General features: G+C 38.1%; 1 protein-coding gene across 3 annotated transcripts in view; it reads right to left on the bottom strand.

Moving 5' to 3' along the window:
• The window catches only part of LOC306872831 (MSL complex subunit 3-like), a 135,056-nt gene that overhangs the window by 55,465 nt on the left and 54,534 nt on the right, over positions 1–25,057 (bottom strand). For all 3 annotated transcript variants that reach the window (XM_079421698.1, XM_079421699.1, XM_079421700.1), the window contains exons 6-7: positions 15,826–15,954; positions 15,166–15,326 (exon numbers count right to left, since the gene is read on the bottom strand). In XM_079421698.1, coding sequence (XP_079277824.1) covers positions 15,166–15,326; positions 15,826–15,954 — 290 coding nt within the window. The remainder of the gene's footprint in view (positions 1–15,165; positions 15,327–15,825; positions 15,955–25,057) is intronic.

Genomic DNA, 25,057 nt, shown 5'->3' with positions numbered 1-25,057 from the left:
ATAACAGATTAATTTAAACATACATTAAATAATTAAGACTAGCAGGTTTAGTAAAATATAATGAGCAACGTGCAGTGCTCAACCAAGCGTTCTCCCCATCCGCCAACCATTCGAATTTTCGTAGGTGGGATTTAATTTTGTGATAATCACAAATACAGGAAAACAACTTTATAGTCCAAATGAGCCGTTCGTTGTAGTTCTTGGATGTAAAAAAAAAAAAAAAAAAAAAAAATGAAATATCTCCCTTTGGAGTGGACTTTGAGATTTGTAACTTTGTAGATCTTTTTATGCCCAAACATACACACTACACACAGACTAAAATTAAAAAAGTAAAAAGCATAATAGGACCCCTTTAAAAAAATTACTTCTCCAGGGCCCCAAAACACCCTCAGACCCCAGGGGGGTAAAGCCATAGCAGAATTGTTATGTGTCTTTGAGCAACACAGCGGTGTTTAGTTTCTGAATGAGTCCGTGTTTTCAACGAATCGTGTGAATCAATGATTCAAAGGCCCATTCATAAAGTGAGCCATTTACTTCATTCCTGAATGAATCAGCCATTGAATGAATGACTCAAAAAATTTACCACCACCTGCTGGCAAATTTTGTTTCTTAGAGTATCATTTCATTAAAAAATAAATAATAACAATAATAATAAAAACATTAAAGGGATAGTTCACCCAAATTTTTTAAAATTCTGTCACCATTTACTCAGCCTCATGTCATTTCAAACCTTTCTTTTGTGGAACATAAAAGAAGGTAATTTGAAAACTTGGTAACAAAGTTGTTTTGGTTAATGACTTTCATTGTATGAACAAAAAAATACTGAGATGTTCCTCAGATTATTTTCTTTTGTGTTCCATAGTTTGTTAGACCGTTGTAGCCTAAATGTTTATATGTAATGCATTTTATGTTGAACCAAATAAAATAATTCTTTCTAAAGCAACAAATTTGTAATGTCTACTTGATACTTTCTCATTTAACACAAAATAGCTTTAAATGATCTTTTGTAGGTATGTTCACAGTCAAATTTATTTTGCGATTAGATTAATTAATCGAAACATTGTGTAATTAGATAAAAAAAAATTAACTGACTGACAGCCCTAATACAGTGCCTTGCGAAAGTATTATTTTTTTCCCATTTTTCTCGTTTTATGTTGCTGCCTTGTGTTAAACTGCTTTAACTGACTTTTTCCCACATCAATCTACACTCCATACACTATAATGGTAAAGCAAAAAAAAAAAAAAAAAAAAAAAAAAAGTTAACATTTTTGCAAATGTATTAAAAATAAAAAACGTAAATGATTCCATTGCATAAGTACTCATACCCTTATCTGGGACAGTTAGAATTTAGCTCAGTAGCATTCATGTTGCTTGTAGGTGTTACTAGACTTTGAGTGAAGGTAACCTGTGGCAAATTCAATTGAATGGGTATGATTTTGAAAGGCACACACGTCTTAGTAAAACGTCCAACAGCTGATAATGCATATCAGAGCAAAAACCAAGCCCTGGGTTCAAAAGAACAGTCTGTAGAGCTCAGAAACAGGTTTGCGTCAAGCAACACATCTGGGGAAGAGTTCAGGAAAAACAATTCTGCTTCAATGAAGGGTCACAAAAGCATGTAGTCTCTGTTACCCTTAATGGAAGAAGTTTGAAACAACCAGGATTCTTCTTAGAGCTGGCCTCCTGGCCAAACTGAGCAATTGATGGAAAAGGGCTTTGGTTAGAGTGGTGACGAAGAACCTGATGGGCACTCTAGTTGAGCTCCATGATCGTATATGCAGATTGGAGAAATCTACAGAAGGACAAACACCAATGCAACACTCCATCAATCTGGGCTTTATGGTAGTGTGGCAAGACTCAATCCTCTCTTCAGTGTAGACACATGAAAACTTAGAATTTGCAAAAAAGCACTAAAGGAAACCTCAGACTGTGAGAAATAATATTATCTGGTCTGCTGAACCTAAATTCCAAGCATCATGTTTGAAGGAAAGCAAGCACTGCTCATCACATGCAGATTACCATCCCAAAAGTAAAGTGTGCTGGTAGCAGCCTCATGCTGTGGAGCTGTTTTTCAGAGGCAGGGACTGAGGGACTGGTCAGAGTAGAAGAAAAGCTCAATGCACCAAAATATAGAGATAGCTTTAATGAAAACCCAGTCCAGAGCATTCAAAACCTCGGGCGGGCAGAAGGTTTACCTTCCAACAGGACAATGGACCTAAACACACAGCAAGAGTGGCTTATAGACAACTCCGTGAATGTCCTTGAGTGGCCCAGCCAGAGCCTGAGCTTGAACCCAATCAAATATTTCTGGAGAAACATGAAAATGTGCATCTGCCCCCATCCAACCTGACAGAGCTTGAGAGGTGAAGAGGTGAGGAGAAGAATAGCAGATAATTGCCAATGCTGATGAGCAAAGCTTGTCGAATCAAACAAAAAAAGACTTGAGGCTGTAAAGGTGCTTCAGCTAAATATTTAGTTAAGGGTACGAATACTTATGCAATATACTTATTTCAGTTTTTTTTTTATTTGTAATTAATTTACAAAGTTGTGACAATTCTGTTTTTGCTTTATCAATATGGTGTATTGATTTAATTTCTAGTGATTATCGTCAATTTGATTTTGCACATACCATTTAAACTAAACTGATCTAGACAATGACATCTCTGAATTCAATAATGAAATGCCTTAACTGAAAATTGAGTGTTTAATCTTATTTTTATACATTACTGACACTCTATCCTCCAATTTGATAGTTAAGTGTTTTGACACAATCTGTATTGTTAAAAGCGCTATAAAATAAAGGTGACTTAACTTGACTTAAATTGTATGGAGTGTAGACTGATGTAGAAAAAAAAAAGACTAATTTAAAGCAGTTAACATAAGGCAGCAACATAAAACGTCACAGAAGGTCATTACTGAAAGGGATGGCTATTCACAGAGTGCTGCATCAAAGCATATTAAATGCAAAGTTGCCTGGAAGGAAGAAATTGGGTAGGACAAGGTGCACAAGCAACAGGGATGACCGCAAGCTTGAGAATACTGTCAAGCAAAGCGATTCTAACACTTGGGAGAGCTTCAAAAGGAGTGGACTGAAGCTGGAGTCAGTGTATGAAGAGTCACCACGCTCAGGCGTCTTCAGGAAAAGAGCTACCAAGTCACTTCTGAAACAGAAACAACGTCAGAAGCATCTTACCTGGGCTAAGGAGAAAAAGGACTGGACTGTTGCTCAGTGGTCCAAAGTCCTCTTTTCAGATAAAAGTAAATTTTGCATTTCATATGGAAATCAAGGTCTGGAGTCTGGAAGAAGACTGGAGAGGCACAGAATCAAAGCTGCTTGAAGTCCCATGTGAAGTTTCCGAAGTCAGTGATGATTTGGGGTGCCGTGATGTCTGCTGGTGTTGGTCCATTGTGTTTTATCAAGTCCAAAGTCAATGCAGCCGTCTACCAGGAGATTTTGGAGCAGTTTATGCTTCCATCTGCTGACAAGCTTTATGGAGATGCTGATTTCCTTTTCCAGTAGGACTTTAGCACCTGCACACAATGCCAAAATCACTTCCAAGTGGTTTGCTGACCATGATATTACTGTGCTTGACTGGCCAGCCAACATGCCTGACCTGAGCCCATATGGATTCTATAGGATATTTTCAAGAGAAAGATGAGAAACAGTCAATCCAACAATACAGATGAGCTGAAGGCTCAATAGTGCCTCAGCAGTGCAACAGGCTGATCGCTTCCATGCCACACCTCACTGATGCTGTCATTTGTGCTAAAGGAGCCCCGACAAATATTGAGTGCATAAATGAACATACTTTAAAGAACTTGAACTTTTCTGTTTTGCTAATCCTTTTTTTTTTTTGGATTGATTTTAGGAAATATTCTAATAATTTGAGATACTGGATTTTTTACTTTCATGAGCTGTAAACTAATCATCAAAATTAAAACAAAAAAATTAACTTTTGAAATGTTTTACTTTACATGTAATGAATCTAGAATATATGAAAGTTTCACTTACAAGTTACAAAAATTTTTTTACTTTTTCATATTAAATTTTTTTGAGATGCACCTGTACATACACACACATACTGTATATATAGCCGCTCAAAAGTTTGGGATCAGTAAGATTTTTAATGTTTTTAAAAAAAAGTTTCTTCTGCTCATCAAGGCTATATTTATTCGATCAAAAATAAAGAAAAAAAATTACAATTTATTGCAATTTCTAATATTGGTTTCCTATTTTAATATACTTTAAATACAGTAGAATTTATTTATGTGACGCAGCACTGAATATTCAGCATCATTACTCCAGTCTTCAGGGTCACATGATCATTCAGAAATCATTCTAATATGCTGATTTATTATGATTGTTGAAACTGTTGTGCTGCTTCATATTGTTTTTTGGAACTTGTGAAAAGAAAGAAAAAATGTACTAACTCCAAACTTTTGAACAGCATTATTTCATGTAAATAAATGCTGTTCTTTTAAACTTTTTATTAATCAGAGAATCCTAAAAAAAAATATCACAGGTCCCAAAAAAATATGAAGCAGCACAACGGTTTCCCACATTGATTATGTACCAAATTAGCTCAAAGTGAGATGAACATAATTAATCATAACGGGTTGTAATCAATTATATATTCATCTTCAGGAATTAACTGTAGCATTAATAGTACAATAAAATGATTTGTTCGTCGGCAGTATGGACAGTTTTAATCGTCTATTGATTCTAAGGAAAATTATTTCTCTGGCCACGAAAAATGTATTTCCTCACTAATACATCGCTCATAGAGCATGTAACAAAACCGGAATGTTAAAGTGACCTCGTTTCTGTGAGCTGCAGACACAGACAACCAAGTGTGAATACATATGGATGTTTATTAAACTACACTACAGGGGAACATGTAAGATTGAACTAAACACAAACATAGATGCCAACGGAAGGAAGGCATAGAGAGAGATAGAGAGAGAGAGAGCGAGAGAGAGACTTTTTGACTTTTAAATATCTTTTATTAACTCAAAAGTATTTAGGAACTATTTGTATCAAACAATCACAATCCCTTTTTTCCTCTCTCTTTTAAGCAAAAAATTGAGAAAAAGAAATTTAAAAACATTTACAATAAAACGTCCATTCCCATCAGATTCACATAAAAAGTTATTAAAACCCCACAAATAAAAAAAACCCCTGAACATTATGTGTAAGACTATAAAAAGCATATTCTACAGTCAACCTCTTCTTAAAGCATTTTGTCAATAATACAGGATCAGTACAACCACTTCCTTCAACTTTGTTTTTTCGAGGACACCATATTGCCAACTTCACCATTCCATAAAGAAAATTAAGAATGATTACTTTTTCCTTATTTTCCACTGAATATTTTGGTCCATAAATAAACAATGAACCATTAAACAAACCCATTAATTTCAGACTCCAATCTTTCACCAACTGCATCAGGTTCTTTAGACGATGACACTCCATAAAAGCATGAGTCACAGTTTCAGATATATCACAGAAAGGACATCCCTCCCCAACTAATGGATTCAGTCGTGTAATGTGTCTGTTTGTAGCTAAACACCCATGTACAATTCTCCACTGAAGATCCCATACTTTCTTCTCAGTGGGTTTTTTGTACAGCTACCTTTCGGGGAAGAGTTTAATCCTAACAACAAAGTCCATTTGCTCTCTTTTAAATCTTTAAGACTTTGATAGTTCATAGTTTTAACATGCTATATACACAGTCTTTTTTGATAAATTACTGAAGAGTTTCATCTCTGGACTATTCAAAGATAACAACCTTGCATAACTTACTTCTTGATGATATTTTTTTCATCAGTAAAGAGAAGTCTGGAAAATAATGAGATTCTTTGTTGCTTTCTGTACATTTCTCCTCAAGAAAAATCTTGACTGAATAAGGGAGTGCAGTTTCTAGATCCTCAAGTACTCACTTAGCGAGACGTACAGATCTAAAGCCCACTTTTTGTGCAAGATTTTCAGCTTCGATCCATCCATCTCTTTTTCTTAAGCCCCGAAATGTAGATATTCCAGCAGAAATAAAACTTGATATTATGGTCACATTATCTCAACAGGCAAGAGTGGGTTAAAAAAAGAGGCTCATTTAACAGCCACAGGACAGGTCTAGTTTTGACCAATCTCTTGAAATGGAAAACGATTTCCATAGGTCTAAAACATTGAGATAAAAAGGGTTAAGACCACATAGAGAAGTTCCCTCTAAGGACATAATAAATAACTGTCTGTCCAGTCCCATTCGTCCAGCTTTACGCAAAAGAGCACATGTTAGTTCCATCCATCCATGATTCTGATGACATAAGAGGCATTGAACAGCTTGCATCTGAAACGTTGCCACTCTAGCTCAAATATCGATTAGTCCTTGTCCTCCTCCTTGGACTGGAAGATAAAGAGCAGCAGCTCTCAACCAATGCGGACCAGACCAAAAATAGTCCACAAGTAGCCTTTGGATTTCCTGGATTAACAACATTGGTGGATCCACTACCATCAATTTATGCCATAGTATTGATGCAATAAGATTATTGACAATCATTCAGTATTCTCCCCCTATATGATAGATGGGGTAGCATCCATTTCCAACTAGACAACCTAGCACGGACTTTCTCCAATAAACCCTCCCAATTTTTCTTTTTATATTCATCTTGACTTAATACACTCCCAAATATTTAAATCCTGTTTTACCCCACTTAATATTATTAGGAAGTATTGGTAATCTACTATCTTTGGTGGAGCCACACCACACCGCTTCAGTTTTATCCCAGTTGAGCCTAGAAGAAGCAGCTCTTTCATAAATTTCTAATTCCCCCTTTAAAATCTGTACATCATTCCATAATTTTATCCATGATATTAACTTATCCCCAAAACCAAAACATTTTAGAACATGAAACAAATACCGATGATCAACGCGATCAAATGCTTTCTCTTGATCTAAAGATAAAATACCAAGATTAACATTACATTCTTAAATATTCGAAAAGGTCTCTCATTAAAAACTAATTATCATAAATACACCTTTTAGGAATACAATAAGTCTGGTCATCATGAATCATATCTTTTGTGTCATATCATGCATTGTCGATTTGCAATACATTCAGACAATATCTTATAATTCGAGTTAAGAACAGCAACAGGTCTCCAGTTTTTAAGCAAACACAAATCTCCTTTCTTTGGAATAAGAGAAAGGACTGCTCTTTGACAACTCTTTGGCAGTACTTTTAAATTATAACTTTCTTCTAAAACTTTAAACAATCTCATCCAATCTTGTCCAACTATTCCCCAAAGAGATTGATAAAACTCGGCCGTAAGCCCATCAAAGCCTGGTGCTCGTCCCGATGAAAGTCGTTTTACTGCATCAGTTACTTCTTCAAAGGTGATATCAAGAGAGTCTATCTTCCTCTTCAAGGTTGGTAAATCATTAAAAAGATCATGTCGTATCAAAATCAATGTCCTCTTTGGCAAATAATTTTGCATAAAAATCAACAGCAGTTCTTCTCATCATTAAAGGGTCCGAAGTAATACTTCCATCAGGCTTTCGTAAACAATGCATGAAATTATTATAACCATATCCAAATTGAAAAAAAAAGTTGTAGGTGCATCCATATCATTGATGGTAATAAACCTTGTTCTAACAAGTGCTGATTTTACTTTTGCATGTAAAATGTGTCTTAATTCTTGTTTTTTTTTATAACAAATTTACTTGCACTTCCATGTCATTCCTAGTAATCAATGAAGAAATATCCTCTTCCAATCTAGACATTTTGTTTTTAATACTAATCCAAGCTTGTGATGAAAATTGTTGGCAGAAAGTTTTAATTTGGACCTTTCCCACCTCCCACCACTGAAGAATATTTTCATAATTACTTTTTTGTTCAGTCCATTGATTCCAAAAAAATTTAAATTTTTCATGGAGATCAAAATTATCTAAAAACTTATTACTAAATCTCCAATAATTACAATGAGGAACTGTTTGTGTTACAAATATTTTTAAAGAAATTAAATGATGATCTGATATTGAACTTGGGTTTATACAAGTTTCTTCTATTCTACTGCACATTGTTTTCTTAACAAAATCTTTCTAAACGTGCAGCACTAACCCTATTATCTGTCATTTTAATCCACGTATATTGTTTAATTTCCTTATTTTTCTCTCTCCAAATATCAACAAGACCATATTGTGTAATAATCTCTTTTAAAGATACAGCTGACATAAAATGAGGTTCTTCCCCATTCCTATCACAAATAAAATCCAAAGCACAATTCTAATCTCCTCCAATTATTAAAAAGTCATCATTAACAAATCACATCTTTGAGTTTAAGAAAAAAAGCAATTCTCTCTCTACCCGTTGTAGGGGCATAAACATTTATTTGTTCAAAAACTCGATATTTTATTTCTTCTTTAAGAACAAGACGTCCTTTCACTACCTCACTTTTAGGCAAAATGTTAACTCTACAACTAGGTGAAAACAATATTGCTACTCCTGCACAAAGGTTAAAGTAAAGTAAAGTCGTGACGTATTGTCAAGTATGGTGACCCATACTCGAAATTGGTGCTCTGCGTTTAACCCATCCAAGTGCACACACACAGCAGTGAGTAGTGAACAAATGCACACACACACACACACCGTGAACACACACCCGGAGCAGTGGGCAGCCATGCTGCGGCGCCCGGGGAGCAATTGGGGGTTCGGTGCCTTGCTCAAGGGCACCTCAGTCGTGGTATTGAGGGTGGAGAGAGCGCTGGACTCCCTCCCCCCACCTACAATTCCTGCCGGCCGGGGGCTCGAACTCGCAACCTTTCGATTACGAGTCCGACTCTCTAACCATTAGGCCACGACTTCCCAAGTCGTAGTACAAGGACTCAAAACATAATCTCCCTCCAACCACATCCCCCAATCATTTTCATAATTTTCAGTACTATGCGTTTCTTGTAAAAACATAACTTGAATTCCCTTCAAAATTTAAAATTATTTTAATAATGGCCATTTACTTCTATCCCTTGCCCCATTTACATTTAAGGATCCTACTTTAAGAACATCCATAGAAAACAAGGAAAGGTAAAGAAAGAAAGAAAAAAAGGAAACAGTAAAGACCAAGTCCCCATGTGTACTTATTTAGAATTTGTTCTAGTAGATCTACGTTTAACCTTTTCCTTTCTCATCTTTTGTTTGACCACTGTCAAATATTTCTTCAACCGAAACCTTTTTTGTTGCAACAAGACTTCAACACTACATTCTCTCTGAACTTTCATTACAGATGCAACAAATATATCCAAGTCAGGAAAAACCTCCTCAATCTCGACAGACTTCCCTTTAGTTTCATCCAGAAAATTATTTATCTGTTCCACAGAATAAAATTCACCAGACTTACCAATAACTACATCAAAGCATGAATCATCTCTGATACTCTCATCATCTGACTCTTTATCTATTTCATCGTTTAAACCTTTATCAGCTTCTTGCATCTCATCATCTTTGTGATTCACAGCAGCAGTAGCAACACAGCCATTAGACGTACCTTCTTCATTCCTGTTCTCAATATTATCAGAAGCATTAACGTTTACCTCAACTCGATCACCATCATCATCTTTTGATTGTCCTTCCTCTCTTCGAGCCTCTTCAATGCTTAGTGGCCTTTCCACTACATTCGTCTCACTATTCTTATTTGACAAACCTGAAGTCCCTGCAACTTCCTCTGCTCGTTGTTTATGAAGGCAGGAAATCACCGCACTCAAAACAGCGCAAATTATCAGTACTCGCATAAACCATGTAAGAGCTCTCTCCACACGTCACTCGAAAAGAAACATCCAGCATTTTAGTTGGAGATGACAAAAACATGAAAACTTGCCGTCTGAAAGACAATACATGTTTAAGTTCGGCAGATTTAAAACCCAAGGGAATCATTTTCACAGCAATTGCCATCTGTCCAAACCGTGTTAATTCTTGTACGATTGCATCATCTTTAACAAACGGAGGCACATTGGAAATTGTCACCTTTGTAGCTGGGGCATGTAGCAGTGTAATGGGCAGAAAACTTTCTTTCAACCAAAACCCTTCTTTCAATTAGTCGATTAACCAATTGCTCATTTTTTAGGAAAACCACAACCGCTTTATTCATGCGAGACGCAGAAACAATGTTTTTGTGGCCTACCTGTTTCTCCTGTTGCTATCAGCACCTCTTCAATCGTACTGCCTGCCTCCGGAACGTACCTGAAACCATTCCTAAGCGAGATAGATGGCTCTTCCCCCACAGGGGTAGACACCATCCTACCTCACTAAAACGCTGCGTGAAAAAAACAATGTCAAAAAAAATGAAAAAAAGAAAAGAAAAAGAAATTAAATTAAATAAATCATAAAAAAAGAGAACAAAAAAGAAAAAAAGAACCAGTTTTATAGCAAAGTTTTTTAGAAAAATCACGCTCCCACACGTGCCTCTCACACGTCACCCCACTCCCAGCATGCACCAGAGAGAGAGAGAGAGCATAATGGCAGGATTTGCACATCAGCTAAACACAACCGGTTATTACCAAAGAATTACATCACCTTAATCAAAAGGGGTCGAAGCCTAGAAGCGCATCTAAATAGTTAACAAGCGGTTACTTGCATATTGGTTTTGTTGGTGCTGAGTAAAGTGTCCTGGTGCATGTATAATGCGTAGATTCTTGATGAATTCCTTTAGGAGTGAAAGCTTAGTCATTCCAGCCACGGGTTGATCGGTCCGAAGTTGAATCTCCAAAGTTACTGAGCTCAAAACTGCCAGAAGCTCGGACTCCCCCCTAAAGGGGAGTCGCGAGGTTTCCACAGTGATGTGTGTCTCCAGGGCACCGAAGGTAAAGAGAAGAGCTCGCCTTTTGGGTGTGGGAGAAGTTTTATCTGGTTTCCCTGTAACACCCATTATGATAAAAAAATACATAATTTGATCATGGCGGAAAGTAAAATGGTCGCCATGGCAACCACGAGGTGTTTTTGCGATGGCTCCATTTCTGAAAATCTTTAGGGCTGCAAACTATACAAGTGTACCAAGTTTCGTGCTTTTATGAAAAAGTGGACATTATTTTCATATTTCACCTGGACTATAATGTATGTCAGTTTGATGTCAGTTTGTTATAATGACTATAACAGGTCAGTTTGATGGCTCTACTTCATGGAAAGAGTTCCTAAACCGCTTTGAGGATTGTGCCAGAGCTAACCATTGGTCTGAAAGGACAATGACTGTGCAGATGAGGTTTTGTCTAGTAGGTGCAGCAGGTGCAGTGATCCACAAGAAGTGATCCAGCCAGGTCCAGCCGTTGGGATTATGTATGCATAGTAGAGGAAGTGGAGGCTGCATATGGCCCTTCATCCGAATACGCTGCTGCCATTGGAATAGAGCTGAGGCAGAAGCTCCGCAGGGCAGGTAAGCCACTCCATGTGCTAAGGGACTACATTTATGAAAAAGTCTCCATTGTTTATGCAGATAGCTCTGAGAGAGAACAGGACTCTATTAGTGTCGAGGTGTTCACTAATGCCATGGGAGATGCCGATATCGTGCAAAGACTGCTGGAAGAGAGCCCACGTACCCTGGCCTGCGCCTGTGAGATTGCACACAGGTATGAAACCACACATCGAACAGCCACTAGTGTTACACAACTTATGCAATCTGCCATAAGATCGATGGAACAAAGGATAGAACAGCAGCAGTACGTGAATATCCAGACCAGAGTGGAAGTGACGAGGAAAGTTCGGTGCCGTCAACCCCTGAGTGGAGACAGAAAAATTCAAAAGCAGAATTGAAACCTCGCCCGCAAAAATTCAACAAGAACAGTAAAATCAATTGGGAAGAGATTGTCTGTCACAACTGCCAAGGCATTGGTCACATGAGGCGGAACTGTCCATCGGCCAGGCTCAACCTGGAACGTGTGACTCCACCACTTCCTCGGCCTACAAAGACCCAGCCTGCCTCCGCAGTTCTCAGAGTCAAGGGAAGTGGGCCAGAAATGTGCATTCATCTGCTGTTGTATGACATTGAAGTCTGTGACCTGTTGGACAGCAGGACCAGGAGGAGTGTGTTACCTCGGCTCTGTCATGAAACCATCAAGGCTAATGTAAGACCCTAAAAGGAAATGCTTCAGTGCCTGACAAAAGGTGTTTGAAAGGCTGCGCCTTAGCCAACCTGAAATTGAAACCCGCCAAGTGTCGTCTCTTCCGCCGCAGGGTAGTCTACCTGGGCCACATTGTCTCAGAGCACAGTATAGCTACTGACCCTGAGAAAGTGGGGAAAATTCAAGAGTGGCCACAGCCCACGAGCCTTAACGAAGTCCAGCAGTTTGTGGGTCTCGCATCCTACTACAGACGGTTTGTTAAAGACTTCGCCAGTTGCAAAGCTCCTTCATAAACTGCTAAGGAAACATGCCCGATTTCACTGGACCCCTGAGAGCCAACAGGCCTTTGATAAGTTAAAGGAGCTGCTTACTACCGCCCCAATCCTCGGCTACCCTATGGACAGTGGTGATCTTATTCTGGTTACAGACTCCAGCAACTTCGGAATTGGGGCTGTGCTGTCTCAACTGCAGCAAGGAGAGGAACGCGTACTAGCATATGGAAGTCGGAGCCTGACGCCAACTGAACAGAATTACTGCACCACACAGAGAGAACTTTTAGCGATAGTGGATTTCACAACACATTTCCGTCAGTACCTGCTGGGCAGATCCTTCACTGTACGCATAGACCATAGTAGCCTACAGTGGCTAATAAGAATGAGAGAACAGGAGGGACAGTTGGCCAGGTGGCTCGAGAAGCTTGGGGAGTATGACTTCAAAGTTGTAATTCAGTGACTTTATGAGAAGGATTACAATGAAATCTCAGAAGGTGCAGATTGAAATTTCAAACATATTTCATGTAAACTTAATTTACAATCACTCTCTAGGGCCAGAGTTGTCTATTATGTTGTCCACAAGGGGGAAGCCAGAGTCCTGCATGCGGGCAGGTACAAACAGGTGAACCATTAATATTTTATGTAACAGGTGGAATAATATTTATGTGTAGGATGCAGTGCGGGTTGGATGGTGACAAGCATGGGTGGGTTGCCGGTCCAATAACCAAGACTATTTTTACTCGGTCCAGTACACGCTGAGCAATGTAGCCAATCGTACACACACACAAACATACACACACACACACAGTTGCATGCGAAAGTTTGCGAACCCCTTGCAGAATTTGTGAAAATGTGAATAATTTGAACAAAATAAGAGAGATCATACAAAATGCATGTTAATTTTATTTAGTGCTGTCCTGAGTAAGATATTTTCCATAAAAGATGTTTACATATAGTCCACAAGACAAAAAAAATAGCTGAAATTATTAAAATAACCACATTCAAAAGTTTGGGAACCCTTGGTTCTTAATACTGTGCGTGGTTACCTGGATGATCTACAACTGTTTTTTTTTTTTGTTTCGTGATGGTTGTTCATGAGTCCCTTGTTTGTTCTGAACAGTTAAACTGAGCACTGTTCTTCAGAAAAATCCTCCAGGTCCTGCAGAATCTTAAGTTTTCTAGCATCTTTTGCATATTTGAACCCTTTCCAGCAGAGACTGTATGATTTTGAGATCCACCTTTTCACACTGAGGATGATTGAGGGACTCAAACACAACTATCAAAAAAGGTTCAAACATTCACTGATGCTCCAGAAGGAAACACGATGCATTAAGAGCCGGGGGTCCCTTCACATCCCTTTACAGATTAAAGGTGCAGTATGTAATATAGCGGTTGAAATGGGTACTGCTATAATTACTGGCTATAGCATTATTTTTCAGAGAAACAGCTATTTAAACATAACATGTTTCCTAAATATCTACAAACATATGTTATTTTTTGGCATCACAGAAGAGTCAAAAACTTACATACAGCACCTTTAAATTTCAAAAAGTCAAATTCAAGTACTTTAAGCACCTTCTACGAACCATGATGTACGTTCCCTGAACTGTGGCTATTAATGTGTGTAAATGAAAATGAAGAGGAGTAAGTGGTGTTTGATACTATATTTCATCTTATTGTAAATACATACAGTGAGGATAACTGGAGTAGCCCAGGTGAGCTGACTGATGTTATCAAGTACGCTGCTGGACTTGTGTCCACATTCACATTCCAGATTCGTACGAAGTCCGACCTACCAAGCACGCAAGTCTGAACTTTGCGAACTTGGCATTGAGAAACGACCAGAGCTAACACAGCCAAGCCTGATGATATTGGGTGGCGTTTGGATGATTGTAAAAATATGCTGCACACTTTTCTCTCAACAACGAAATAAACAAAAAAAACTGACAGCGGTGTGAAAGAAGCAGTTAAGAACGCATCTGATTATGCGATGTGGATGTTTGCACAAGCTCTGCAGTTCGGTACTCTAGTAAAGTCCACTCACGTCATGTTTATTCATATAGTACTTTATGCAATAGACAGCCTTAAATCAAGCAGCTTTACAGTATTAAACATGAAAATCTGCTTTTAGGAAAGGAAAGGAAAGGAAAGGAAAGGAAAGGAAAGGAAAGGAAAGGAAAGGAAAGGAAAGGAAAGGAAGTGTGGCCAAGTATGGTATCCCATACTTGAAATTTGTACTCTGCATTTTACCCATCCCAGTGCACACACACAGCAGTGAGTAGTGAACAAACACACACACACACCCCGTAAACACACACCCAGAGCAGTGGGCAGCCATTTTTGCTGCGGCGCCTGGGGAGCAGTTTTGGGTTCCTTGGTCAAGGGTCTCACCTCAGTCATGGTACTGTACAGTGTGTTGTACATTCACTCCCCCCACCAACAATCCCTGTTGGTACTGAGACTCGAACCTGCTTACAAGTCCGACTCTCTAACTATTAGGCCAGAGACAGCCATTTCAGTTAGAATTACAACTTTACCTTTATATATTTGTTAGAATATGTATAACTCAAAATTTTAACTAATTGCAAAAGCTGAAAAATCAAAGTCTACTTATTAATCAGTGAAATTGATGATAATCGTTCCAATAATCAGTAGATTAATCGATTATCAAAATAATCGTTTGTTGCAGCCCTAACCAGTAGCCATGCCCATTCATGTTACAAATCCTATGTGTAGGGATGTGGGGAAGCTAAATAAAAAAGCTTTATAAGAAAAGAATTTTGGTTACAACTTACTTCCTCTCAGGTGGCATATAGTGTGGACTCATATTAGTCTGTGTGGAGCTCTGAGGGTGCCGACAGCGCTCATTAGCTGAGAAAGCTGCATTTAGGGTGAAGTGCTTCACATAGGACTCCAGAATGTTTACTATATTCATCAGGCATGGAAGCTTCACCAGCTGTTGTCAATGAAACAATGAAATAATCATTTTTGTAAGCATTACACAATGCCACTAACGCTCCATTCACACCGGGCGTTGGCGTCAACGCTTGACGGAGAGCATGTCTGAAGCTTGGTGCTGACGCGACCGTCATAATGACAGCTAATCACATACTTTTCTGGTGTTGCATGAACGGGATTGGCTAGCGTCTGCGCTAGGGTATTTGCATAAGGCGATCTGATTCACGCCTGCATTGGCGCTTGAAAAGTTTTCAACTTCTGCCGCAAGCAACACCAGTGAAGCGATGCGATAGACCCACAATTCAGTTCGGCAACGCTTGACGTCACTCCATTCAAAGTAAACGAGAGGCATTGACGCCGATGCCCCATATGAATGGGCCGTAAAGGAGACTAAAGGAGAAATTATCCAATGAACAAACCAAAGTAAATCTGAGGTTAGAGCAGGAGAGATGCGGTGATGTATATCTCACCAAAAAAGTAAGTAATTGCATGCATACCTTCTTTCTTTTGTTGATATAGTAACAGTCATCCTCCAGCTTCTTCTTGAGAACATCAGGGATGTCAATGTTTACAGTGATGCTCTTGTCTTCACTCTCCCTTTTGGTCTGCGGCTCCTGCTCTTCCCTCTGTGTAAAAGTATAGTATTAAGTTTATAAACCATACGTGGTATTTCCTGTTTTTTAAAGTCAGGCACATTCAGATAAAAAATGTGCATGTTGATACAAATAAGGCAATGGACATTAGTCAGGGTTGAATACTGAAATCTATGCAGATAAAATGGAATTCAAAGGAGTTTGTGTCAACTAAAAGGCTTGAGGAAAGACATTTTGTCAGCTGAACAATTGAATTTTTGTAAAGTACAATCCATTGAATGCAGAATCAGAATCAGAATCAGAATCAGATAGAGCTTTATTGCCAAGTGTGTTTGCACACACAAGGAATTTGTCTTGGTGTTAGGAGCTTCCAGTACAGAAAGTACAAACATAGTGCAGACAACATATAATTAAGGTGATAAGGAACACTAATAATGAAGAGAATAGACAATAATTAAGAATAACAATAGTAATAAAGAATGAAAATATACAGAAAAGAGACATGACCATAGACAGAACTGTGAATGTGCGTGTGTCCTATGTACAGATGAAGGTTTGATGGGTTATTTACAGATGTACAGTACCGGGGTGTGTTATGTGTTGTTCAGGTGGGATACGGCCTGGGGGAAAAAACTGTTCTTGTGTCTGGCTGTTCTGGTGCTCAGTGATCTGTAGCACCGGCCAGAGGGCAACAGTACAAAGAGAGAGTGAGCTGGGTGTGAGGGGTCCAGAGTGACTTTCTTAGCCCTTTTCCTCACTCTGGAGGTGTAAAGTTCTTGGAGGCTGGGCAGAGGGGCACCGGTAATCCTCTCAGCAGTCTTAACTGTCCGTTGTAGTCTTCTGATGTCTGTTTTGGTAGCTGAACCAAACCAAACAGTTATAGAAGAACATAGGACAGACTCGATGATGGAAGAGTAGAACCGTTTCAGCAGCTCCTGAGGCAGGTTGAACTTCCTTAGCTGGCGGAGGAAATACAGCCTCTGCTGGGCCTTTTTCGCAATAGAGTCAATGTGATTGTCCCACTTCAGGTCCTGGGAGATGGTGGTTCCCAGGAATCTGAATGACTCCACTGCAGTCACAGTGCTGTTCATGGGGGGGAGCAGGGGGGGTTCCTCCTGAAGTCCACTATCATCTCCACAGTTTTGAGCGTGTTAAGCTCCAGGTTGTTAAGACTGCACCAGACAGTCAGCTGCTCAACCTCCTGTCTGTAAGCAGACTCATCACTGTCCTTGATGAGGCCTATGACTGTAGTGTCATCCGCAAACTTCAGGAGCTTGACAGAGGGGTCCTTTGAAGTGCAGTCATTTGTGTAGAGGGAGAAGAGCAGTGGGGAGAGAACGCAACCTTGAGGGGCGCCAGTGCTGATGGTGAGAGTCCTGGATGTGAGTTTGCCCAGCCTCACTAGCTGCTGCCTGTCTGTCAGGAAGCTGGTGATCCACTGACAGATGGAAGAGGGCACAGAGAGCTGTCTCAGTTTGTCTGAGAGAAGGTCAGGTATGATGGTATTGAAGGCCGAGCTGAAGTCCACATAAGATCCTTGCATAATTCCCAGGTTTGTCGAGGTTTTGCAGGATGTAATGCAGTCCCTGACGAAGCGGTTTGAGTTTCCCAGTAAACCACGGTTTATCATTATTGAATGATAAGAATGTCCTGGTGGGGATGCATATATCCTCACAGAAACTGATATATGATGTTACAGTCTCTGTGAGCTCGTCCAGATCGGTGGAAGCAGCTTCAAAAACACTCTAATCAGTGAGGTCAAAACAAGCTTTTAAATCTTGCTCTGCTTCATTAGTCCATCTTTTAACAGTTCTTAATACAGGTTTAAAAGATTTAAGTTTTGGCCTATAGGTTGGTATGAGATGAACCAAACAGTGATCAGAGAGCCCCAGAGCTTCCTGTGGGACAGAGTGATATGCATCTTTAATTATTGTGTAACAATGATCCAATATATTATGGTCTCTGGTGGGACATGTAACGTGCTGTCTGTATTTTGGCAGTTCGCGGGAGAGATTTGCTTTATTAAAATCTCCAAAAATGATTAAAAGAGAGTCCGGGTACCTTTGCTCTGTTTCGGATATTTGTTCGGCCAGCTGTTGCATCGCGGCGCTCACGCACGCGTCCGGAGACACATACACATTCACGAGAATGAAGGAGGAGAACTCTCGGGGCGAATAGAACTGTTTACAGTTTATGAAGAAGGCCTCCAAATTAGGAGAACACATCTTCTTCAGAGTTGTTACATCTGAACACCAACCTTCATTTATGTAGAAACATAGTCCACCACCTCTCGTTTTCCCCGTTTCTCCGTGATGCGATCTGATCTGAACAGCTGATATCCCGGCAAATGAAGCACGCTATCCGGGATGGTTTCACTCAGCCAGGTTTCAGTGAAGCACAATGCAGCAGAGTCTGAAAAGTCCTTATTTGTGCGGGTGAGGAGTAGTTCATCCATTTTGTTAGGAAGGGATCGGAGATTCTCTAGATGAATGCTTGGGAGCGCAGTTCGGGAAGCCGTGTTCGCAGAGCTTAACCAGCGCGCTTCCCCCTTTTCCGTGGGAGCGCGCGTTTGACTAGGACCGCTGCCCCTCTGACCAAAACATCCAACAAAGCGTCTGAATAATCAAAAACCGGAAAAAAATTGTCTGTAGTGTGTTGCCTTATGTCCAGTAGTTCGTCTCTGGTAAAACTGACAGTAAGAGAATGACTAAACACAGAACAAACAAACAAAAACATTGAAAGAACGGGAGCGTTCCACACCACAGCAGCCATACGCGGCGCTATCTCAAGATTGCACCGTACTTCTATCCTTCAAACCTCATTTTCATTCCTGTCAAAAATAAAAAGTGGCGCAATGATTCTTCCTTTAGCAAATGCCATAACACTAGGTCTCTCAATTGTGCTGTCCAAATAATTTGTCAGTCTAGTCTAAATCACCTCTGGTTTTTGTAGAACTGATCATTTTATCCTAAGAATTACTACATTAGAGCAGCGCAATTAGTTGTCAAAAAAATTATGACTTCAATGGACTACTTACACAAGTACAGGGGTTAAAGCCTGAACTTTTTCAGGAGAGTGCCAGAGCGGCTGTAGCCTTGGTATCGACAGTGATCGAACAATAATTTAAAACCACACTGTTTAGACCTTACAAACCTTACTATTTGAACAGCTGTTGTGCGCCAGGATGCCAGAACAGGTGGGGGAAAGCAAAGGGGAAATCATTTTATCGTACTCCTAAAGATCCCGTTAGACGAAAATGGTTCACTGCAATAAAACACTAACAAATAAAGCTAAAATGCTAACCAACACAACTAATGGGCAACTAATGACACCTCATTTGGATATTTTCTAGGGCTGTGACAGTGGCAGATTTTTACCACAGCGGTGGTAATGGACCAACTACCGCCAGTGGCGGTAAAATAAATGAGGCTCAATCATCCGTTAACAAACATGCGTGTTTATTTTAGCACTTCCGTCAGTGAACACTCAGCCTGCAAAACACTAAAATAAATAAAGAAATACAGTTAAATAGGAAAGTATATCTTAAATAAGAAAGTTAAATACACCCCGTCTACCTCACGTGATGCTGTCAGAGAGATGGTAGTATACGTTGTGTCAAAATGATTGATTTTATTACCCTCATAAAAATTCCACCCCCCTCCCATAACTGGACACCTGTTTGGACACCCGTTTTGTACACCCCCCCAGCCCCCGTCTAAGCGGTCATCTGGTTATTCACCCTATAGTGAACTTAAGGAATTTATGACAATGTGTTTGTGTGTGTGTGGGGCCAATGTTATGTGCTTTAAACTTTAAATGATGAAACTGTGTTAAATGGGGTAAAGGGATATTTTTATTAAAGTGTTTTCACATACATATCAAGAAAAAACATCAAACATGTACATAAAACGTACAAAGAGTGTTTATTTCCCTACAAGTCGAGACTAGTGTTGTTAAAACAGGAAAAACGTAGAAAATAAAACAAAAAAGCAATGACATGTTAGTTAAACAATGCGCTAGTTTTTCCTATCATTAGAATTTAAAACTAGTTAGTTTGACAAAGTTAAATAGAAGAAGAGGCGAGCGCGTTCGTTTATCTAAAACAATAAGATATATTTATCAAAATCTATGTTGTGGTTTTTAAAAAGTTTTAATTTATAACAGATACGAAGTTAAATAATATAGAATTGTTTTTATCTTACCATGGTACGCCTGTTTTCCCTACAAGTCAAGACGCGCTAGTGTTTTTAAAACAGTTTTAGGAAAAACTAAAACAAAAAAGCATTAGATACGCTAGTTTTTCTATCATTAGAATTTAAAACTAGTTAGTTTGACAAAGTTAAATAGAAGAAGTGAGCGCGCTCCATCTAAAACAAAAAAAAAGAATCGGACGCGTTAGTTAAAACAATAAGATATATTTATCAAAATCTATGTCTTGCTTTTTTTAAAAAGTTTGAGTTCATAACAGATACGAAGTTAAATAATATAGAGACGACTTCTCTTACCGTGGTGTGAAATAAAAAATATCAGACCGTTAAACAACAGTATAAGATACCTGTAAAAATCTTCTGACATTACAATTTAAAAGCTAGCTTTTGTCCCAACTTAGAAAATTAAAAGAACAGACTATTTTACGCAGCGTCCGTCAGATAACCTCTCGCTTCTGTGTCATACTCAGAATGAGTTTACGACCGCTGCGGTCAGACCACACCCACTAACACCCCCCTCTATCGCTGTAAGGAGAGACCGACACGAAGGTTTAATTGTTAAAAAAAATAAACAAAGTAAAGTTTTTAAGTTATTTTTAATAAACCTTTAGCGTTTCTCAATTAATGAAACCATTCAGTATTCATCTTAAAGCTTTTCACTTTAAAGGTTACACAAGTTTTCTTCTAAACAAACGCCCCCGCAGGAAAAAATGTTTGTTTGTCTTATTTTATTTAAGTCCCATAATTCCTTTAATAGGCTTTTGATTTTTGTCAAGCTTAAGACTTCTATCGTACTATATAACCCAGACTTTTTTCGTTTTAAAAATTAGGTTACACAAGTTTTCTTTTAAACATTCAACTCTACCCCGCAGGAAAACATTATTTGTTTTGTCTTATTTATTTACTCTTTGATTTTGTCAATCTTAAAACTTCTAGTGTTCTGTGTCGGTTAAAATGCATGTGCGAGAAGAAACTGAAATGATAGCAAATGTTTTGGATTTTCAGTCATAATTAGAGGGGTAAACGTTTTTCTACAACATCTTACGAAATGTAAATGTTCTGTCTCACGCAGAGCGACCAAATGAGAAAGTGCGCTGCGCAGCCGGACCTGTGACCAGCGAAACGGTCTTATCTGATCAACAGACTCGTTGTAAAATATCTAAAGTTTCTGGGGGTCGACTCATTTGCAATCTAATGAGTTTTTGAGGGATCTGGCGTCGTAAACTTTGTTAGAATGTGGTTCATTGATCAAAACAGATCGTCTTTCTAACATGTTCAGCGATCAAAGGGCATCCGTGTTAACCATTTTATGACGTGCACCTGCGCGTGTGTCTGTGCACCTCTGTCGAAGGCAAAAGTTCGCTGACCGGTCAAAGGATGTGTGCCCTATTGAACCTTTTTATGACACATATCTGGTGAAGTTAGGTATAGTTGAGAATTGAGTATTTATAATGTATTTATAATCCATTCGAATGTGGCTTTAAACTGATGAGATGGATGTGATGAGATAGTCAAAGAAGAAGGCGATAACCACAAACTTAAATAGATACAGGTGATTGTTTTAATAAGACGGTCTATGCTGTAGGAAAACATTCTTTAATTTAATTTTACCTAGTTTTATTTCTTTTTTTCACTCATATATTTTTCAACCGTCAACACAAACACACACACACACACACACACACACAAACACTCAACACATCTACACGTAAACATCCACATAAACAACCATACAGTTAAATATTTAAACTTTTATGATGTCTCATACAAACCTTTTTTAAAGAACGTTTAGAATCATGCTGGGTATCTTTACAAGGTGATAAAAACCTATGATGTGTAATATGAATGAAATAAATATGATGTGTATGTGAATGATGATGTGTAATATGAATGAAATAAATATTATTTGTATTTATGTTTTCATCTCTACAAGATGATGAAAAGCAGCATGATTAAACAATGATATAACTTTTGTTTTAACAAATAAGTTTTTAGATCTTTCAAACCTAAAATCATGATCCTTTAGACTAGAGCAAGGATTAGAAGCAGTCAAACGATCCTCTGAGTAATGCAAGACACTTACAGAGATTTTTCTTTAGGAATTGGACCTAAATTAGATAGATAAAGAAGGTTGGAATTAGATAAAGAAAACACACACACACAAATCTGAGTATGCTAAATTTTAAATACGAGCAAAATCGTATATGTTGTTTTTACTTTCTGTTGTTATTTAAGAAATGTTTTCATTTTAATCTAGACTGTAGATAGTATGTGTACTGTAAAAGAACATTACGTACATACATTTCACTTAAAACTTCTCCGTAAATAATTACACCTACAGTTTTAACATGTTTAAAAAGTTTTAAACACTTTGTGTGTCCCTAAAGTAAGTCATGATGTCTATTGTCTTTAAATGAAGCTTTAGTGTGTAAAACATATGCAAAGTTCAATATTACTGTTAAAAATAGTATAATAAAACACAAACACTCACATAAAAACAAAACACACACACACACACACACACTAAAACAAACCCTATACAGTTAAACATTTAGACTATTATGATGTGTATTTATGTTTTCATCTCTACAAGATGATGAAAAGCAGCATGATTAAACAATGATATAACTTTTGTTTTAACAAATAAGTTTTTAAATCTTTCAAACCTAAAACCACAATGTTCTAAAGCAAGGATTAGAAGCAGTCAAATGATCCTCTGATTAACGCAAGACTCTTACAGAGATTTTTCTTTATGAATTTGACCTATATTAGACTGAAAATTACTTAAGGTTGTCTGCAACAAAAGTATAAGGTGCCACAAATGCTTCTCAGAATCTTTACAACAGATTTGACTTTCTTTCTCACTTTAAAAATGGTATTATTAACCGCAGAGTTTAAATGTAGCATTTGTTCACAGTATAATGCTCTATTAAAATAAAAACAACTGGTCTATATAGGTTTATTTGACTAAGATTTGATCAAATAACTGATATAAGAAACATGCAAATATTTGATAAGTCCATCTTATCACACCACAACCTGACGTGTCTGGTGGTTTATGATGATATCTTACTGATACAGATGTGTTAAGGTGCTAAGTGTCTGTAAAATAGTTTAAAAAGTCATCTTTTTAGCTTTCACGTAGGATTTGTGTCCACGCTCAAGTGGTTTTTGTGTAACAGAATCCTGAGACAAATGAAAATAGAATGTGTGAAAGGCTTTTCTCTTTAAGATATTTGTAATGACAGACTAAAAGCTTTATAAAACAATTGTGTGTATGCATTTCTCTCGTACATGTATACAGTAACCGATGAATACACAAAACAGTATTAATACATAACCTCATAAATTCAGCGTGATTCTATCATATCAATCAATAATAAAAGATTTAATTTATATACCGTATCTGACTTTCTCTTCAAATAAACTTTCTTACGACTTTTTTAAATGTGTTGAACAACCGGTTTTGGGGGAAAACCGTATAGTGTTGTGTTTCTAATTTAGGATGCTTGTAGTTAATCCCGTCTTTATCTAAAACATTTTTGTATTCAAACTGTCTCACGCACACACACGTTGGTTTTTGTGGTTTATGGGGACTCTCCATAGGCGTAATGGTTTTTATACTGAACAAGCTGTGTGCGCTATTGCCCTACACCAACCCTACACCTAAACTTAGCCCTCACAGGAGACTTTGTGCATTTTTTTTAACAAACAAGGGAACGCTCATAAAACAAGTCTGGAAGCGATTTGAAGCATTCTAACAACAAGTAGCCTACAACCGCTGCAGAAAATAGCACCGCAGTAAACTCCGGATGTGATATCGACCGACTTATCAGATGTTCAACATATTATTACAAGGTCTTGCTTATAGTTTATGATGAAATTAGAAAAATATAAGAACACAACCAGAACCTAACGCTATTTCACGAAATAACGCAACAACGGGTGCTTTTTTTGTTTAGGCTAAATACGTTTTAACAGTTCTTTTTGTTTTTGTTTTCACAAAGATGTTAAATTGAACGTGTGTAACTAATACCTCATTCAAACGTTACGGCCTTTCAGGTCAGCGAACTACAATACCCAGCATACGCCTCAGACTACAAACATGGCCGTCGGGGATCCATATCCCAAAATGCTTGTGCGTGACAGCGCTCTAAATCGTCGGACTTTTGATTATACGGACACTCAGATGCCCTATATAAAAAAAAAGACACGCATTTCCACACTTTTTGTGAAGTATACGCACCTTCTGTGTTGTGATGATACAAACCCTTTTTGTGATCTCTGTTAGCGATGCGTAGCCCGATTAATTTCTGCGAAACGATTCTTTCCCACAGTTCGGTTCAGTGATTTGGTTCAAAGATCCGATTCATTGTCTCATTAAGTCGTCTCGCTGTGATGAAAATGCGTGTGAAAGGGCGGATAACATTATTAACGTGATGTTTTGGTACGTGTCTTACACAACTGCGCGTTACTTAATGTTTTTATTAAGTTTTAATATAAAAGGTAATAGTCTGTTAACAATTTTGACGCTTTTATTATGAAATCGCACAAAGAACCACTAAAGTACGCACTGTTTGTTAACACAGAATTAATAATCAAAATAATAACCTACTACGAGCGTTATTTACAGCATGCCGACTGTAATACAGTTAAACAGAAACATTACAACATTTCAAACTTGTTAAACAACAGCTTCAATACATTCCTCTTATGAAAACGGTTAAAATCGAATGCTGTCAAACAGAATGTTGTCTGCAAGTTCCCGACATGTAAATTACCAACAAGTTCTCAAAGAGAAACATACTTATACTGAGCTTGAAAATATGTTCAAAACACATAAATATCCATCACGCATATAGTTTGTGCGTCGATCTAACACATTCTGTACATTCAATCAAAAACACGACCGACAGACCGACAGACAG

Source organism: Barbus barbus (genome assembly GCF_936440315.1).
Source record: "Barbus barbus genome assembly, chromosome: 7".
Lineage (NCBI taxonomy): Eukaryota > Metazoa > Chordata > Actinopteri > Cypriniformes > Cyprinidae > Barbus > Barbus barbus.
Note: the sequence above shows the minus strand (reverse complement) of the source record. Positions and strands in the feature narration are given on the sequence as shown.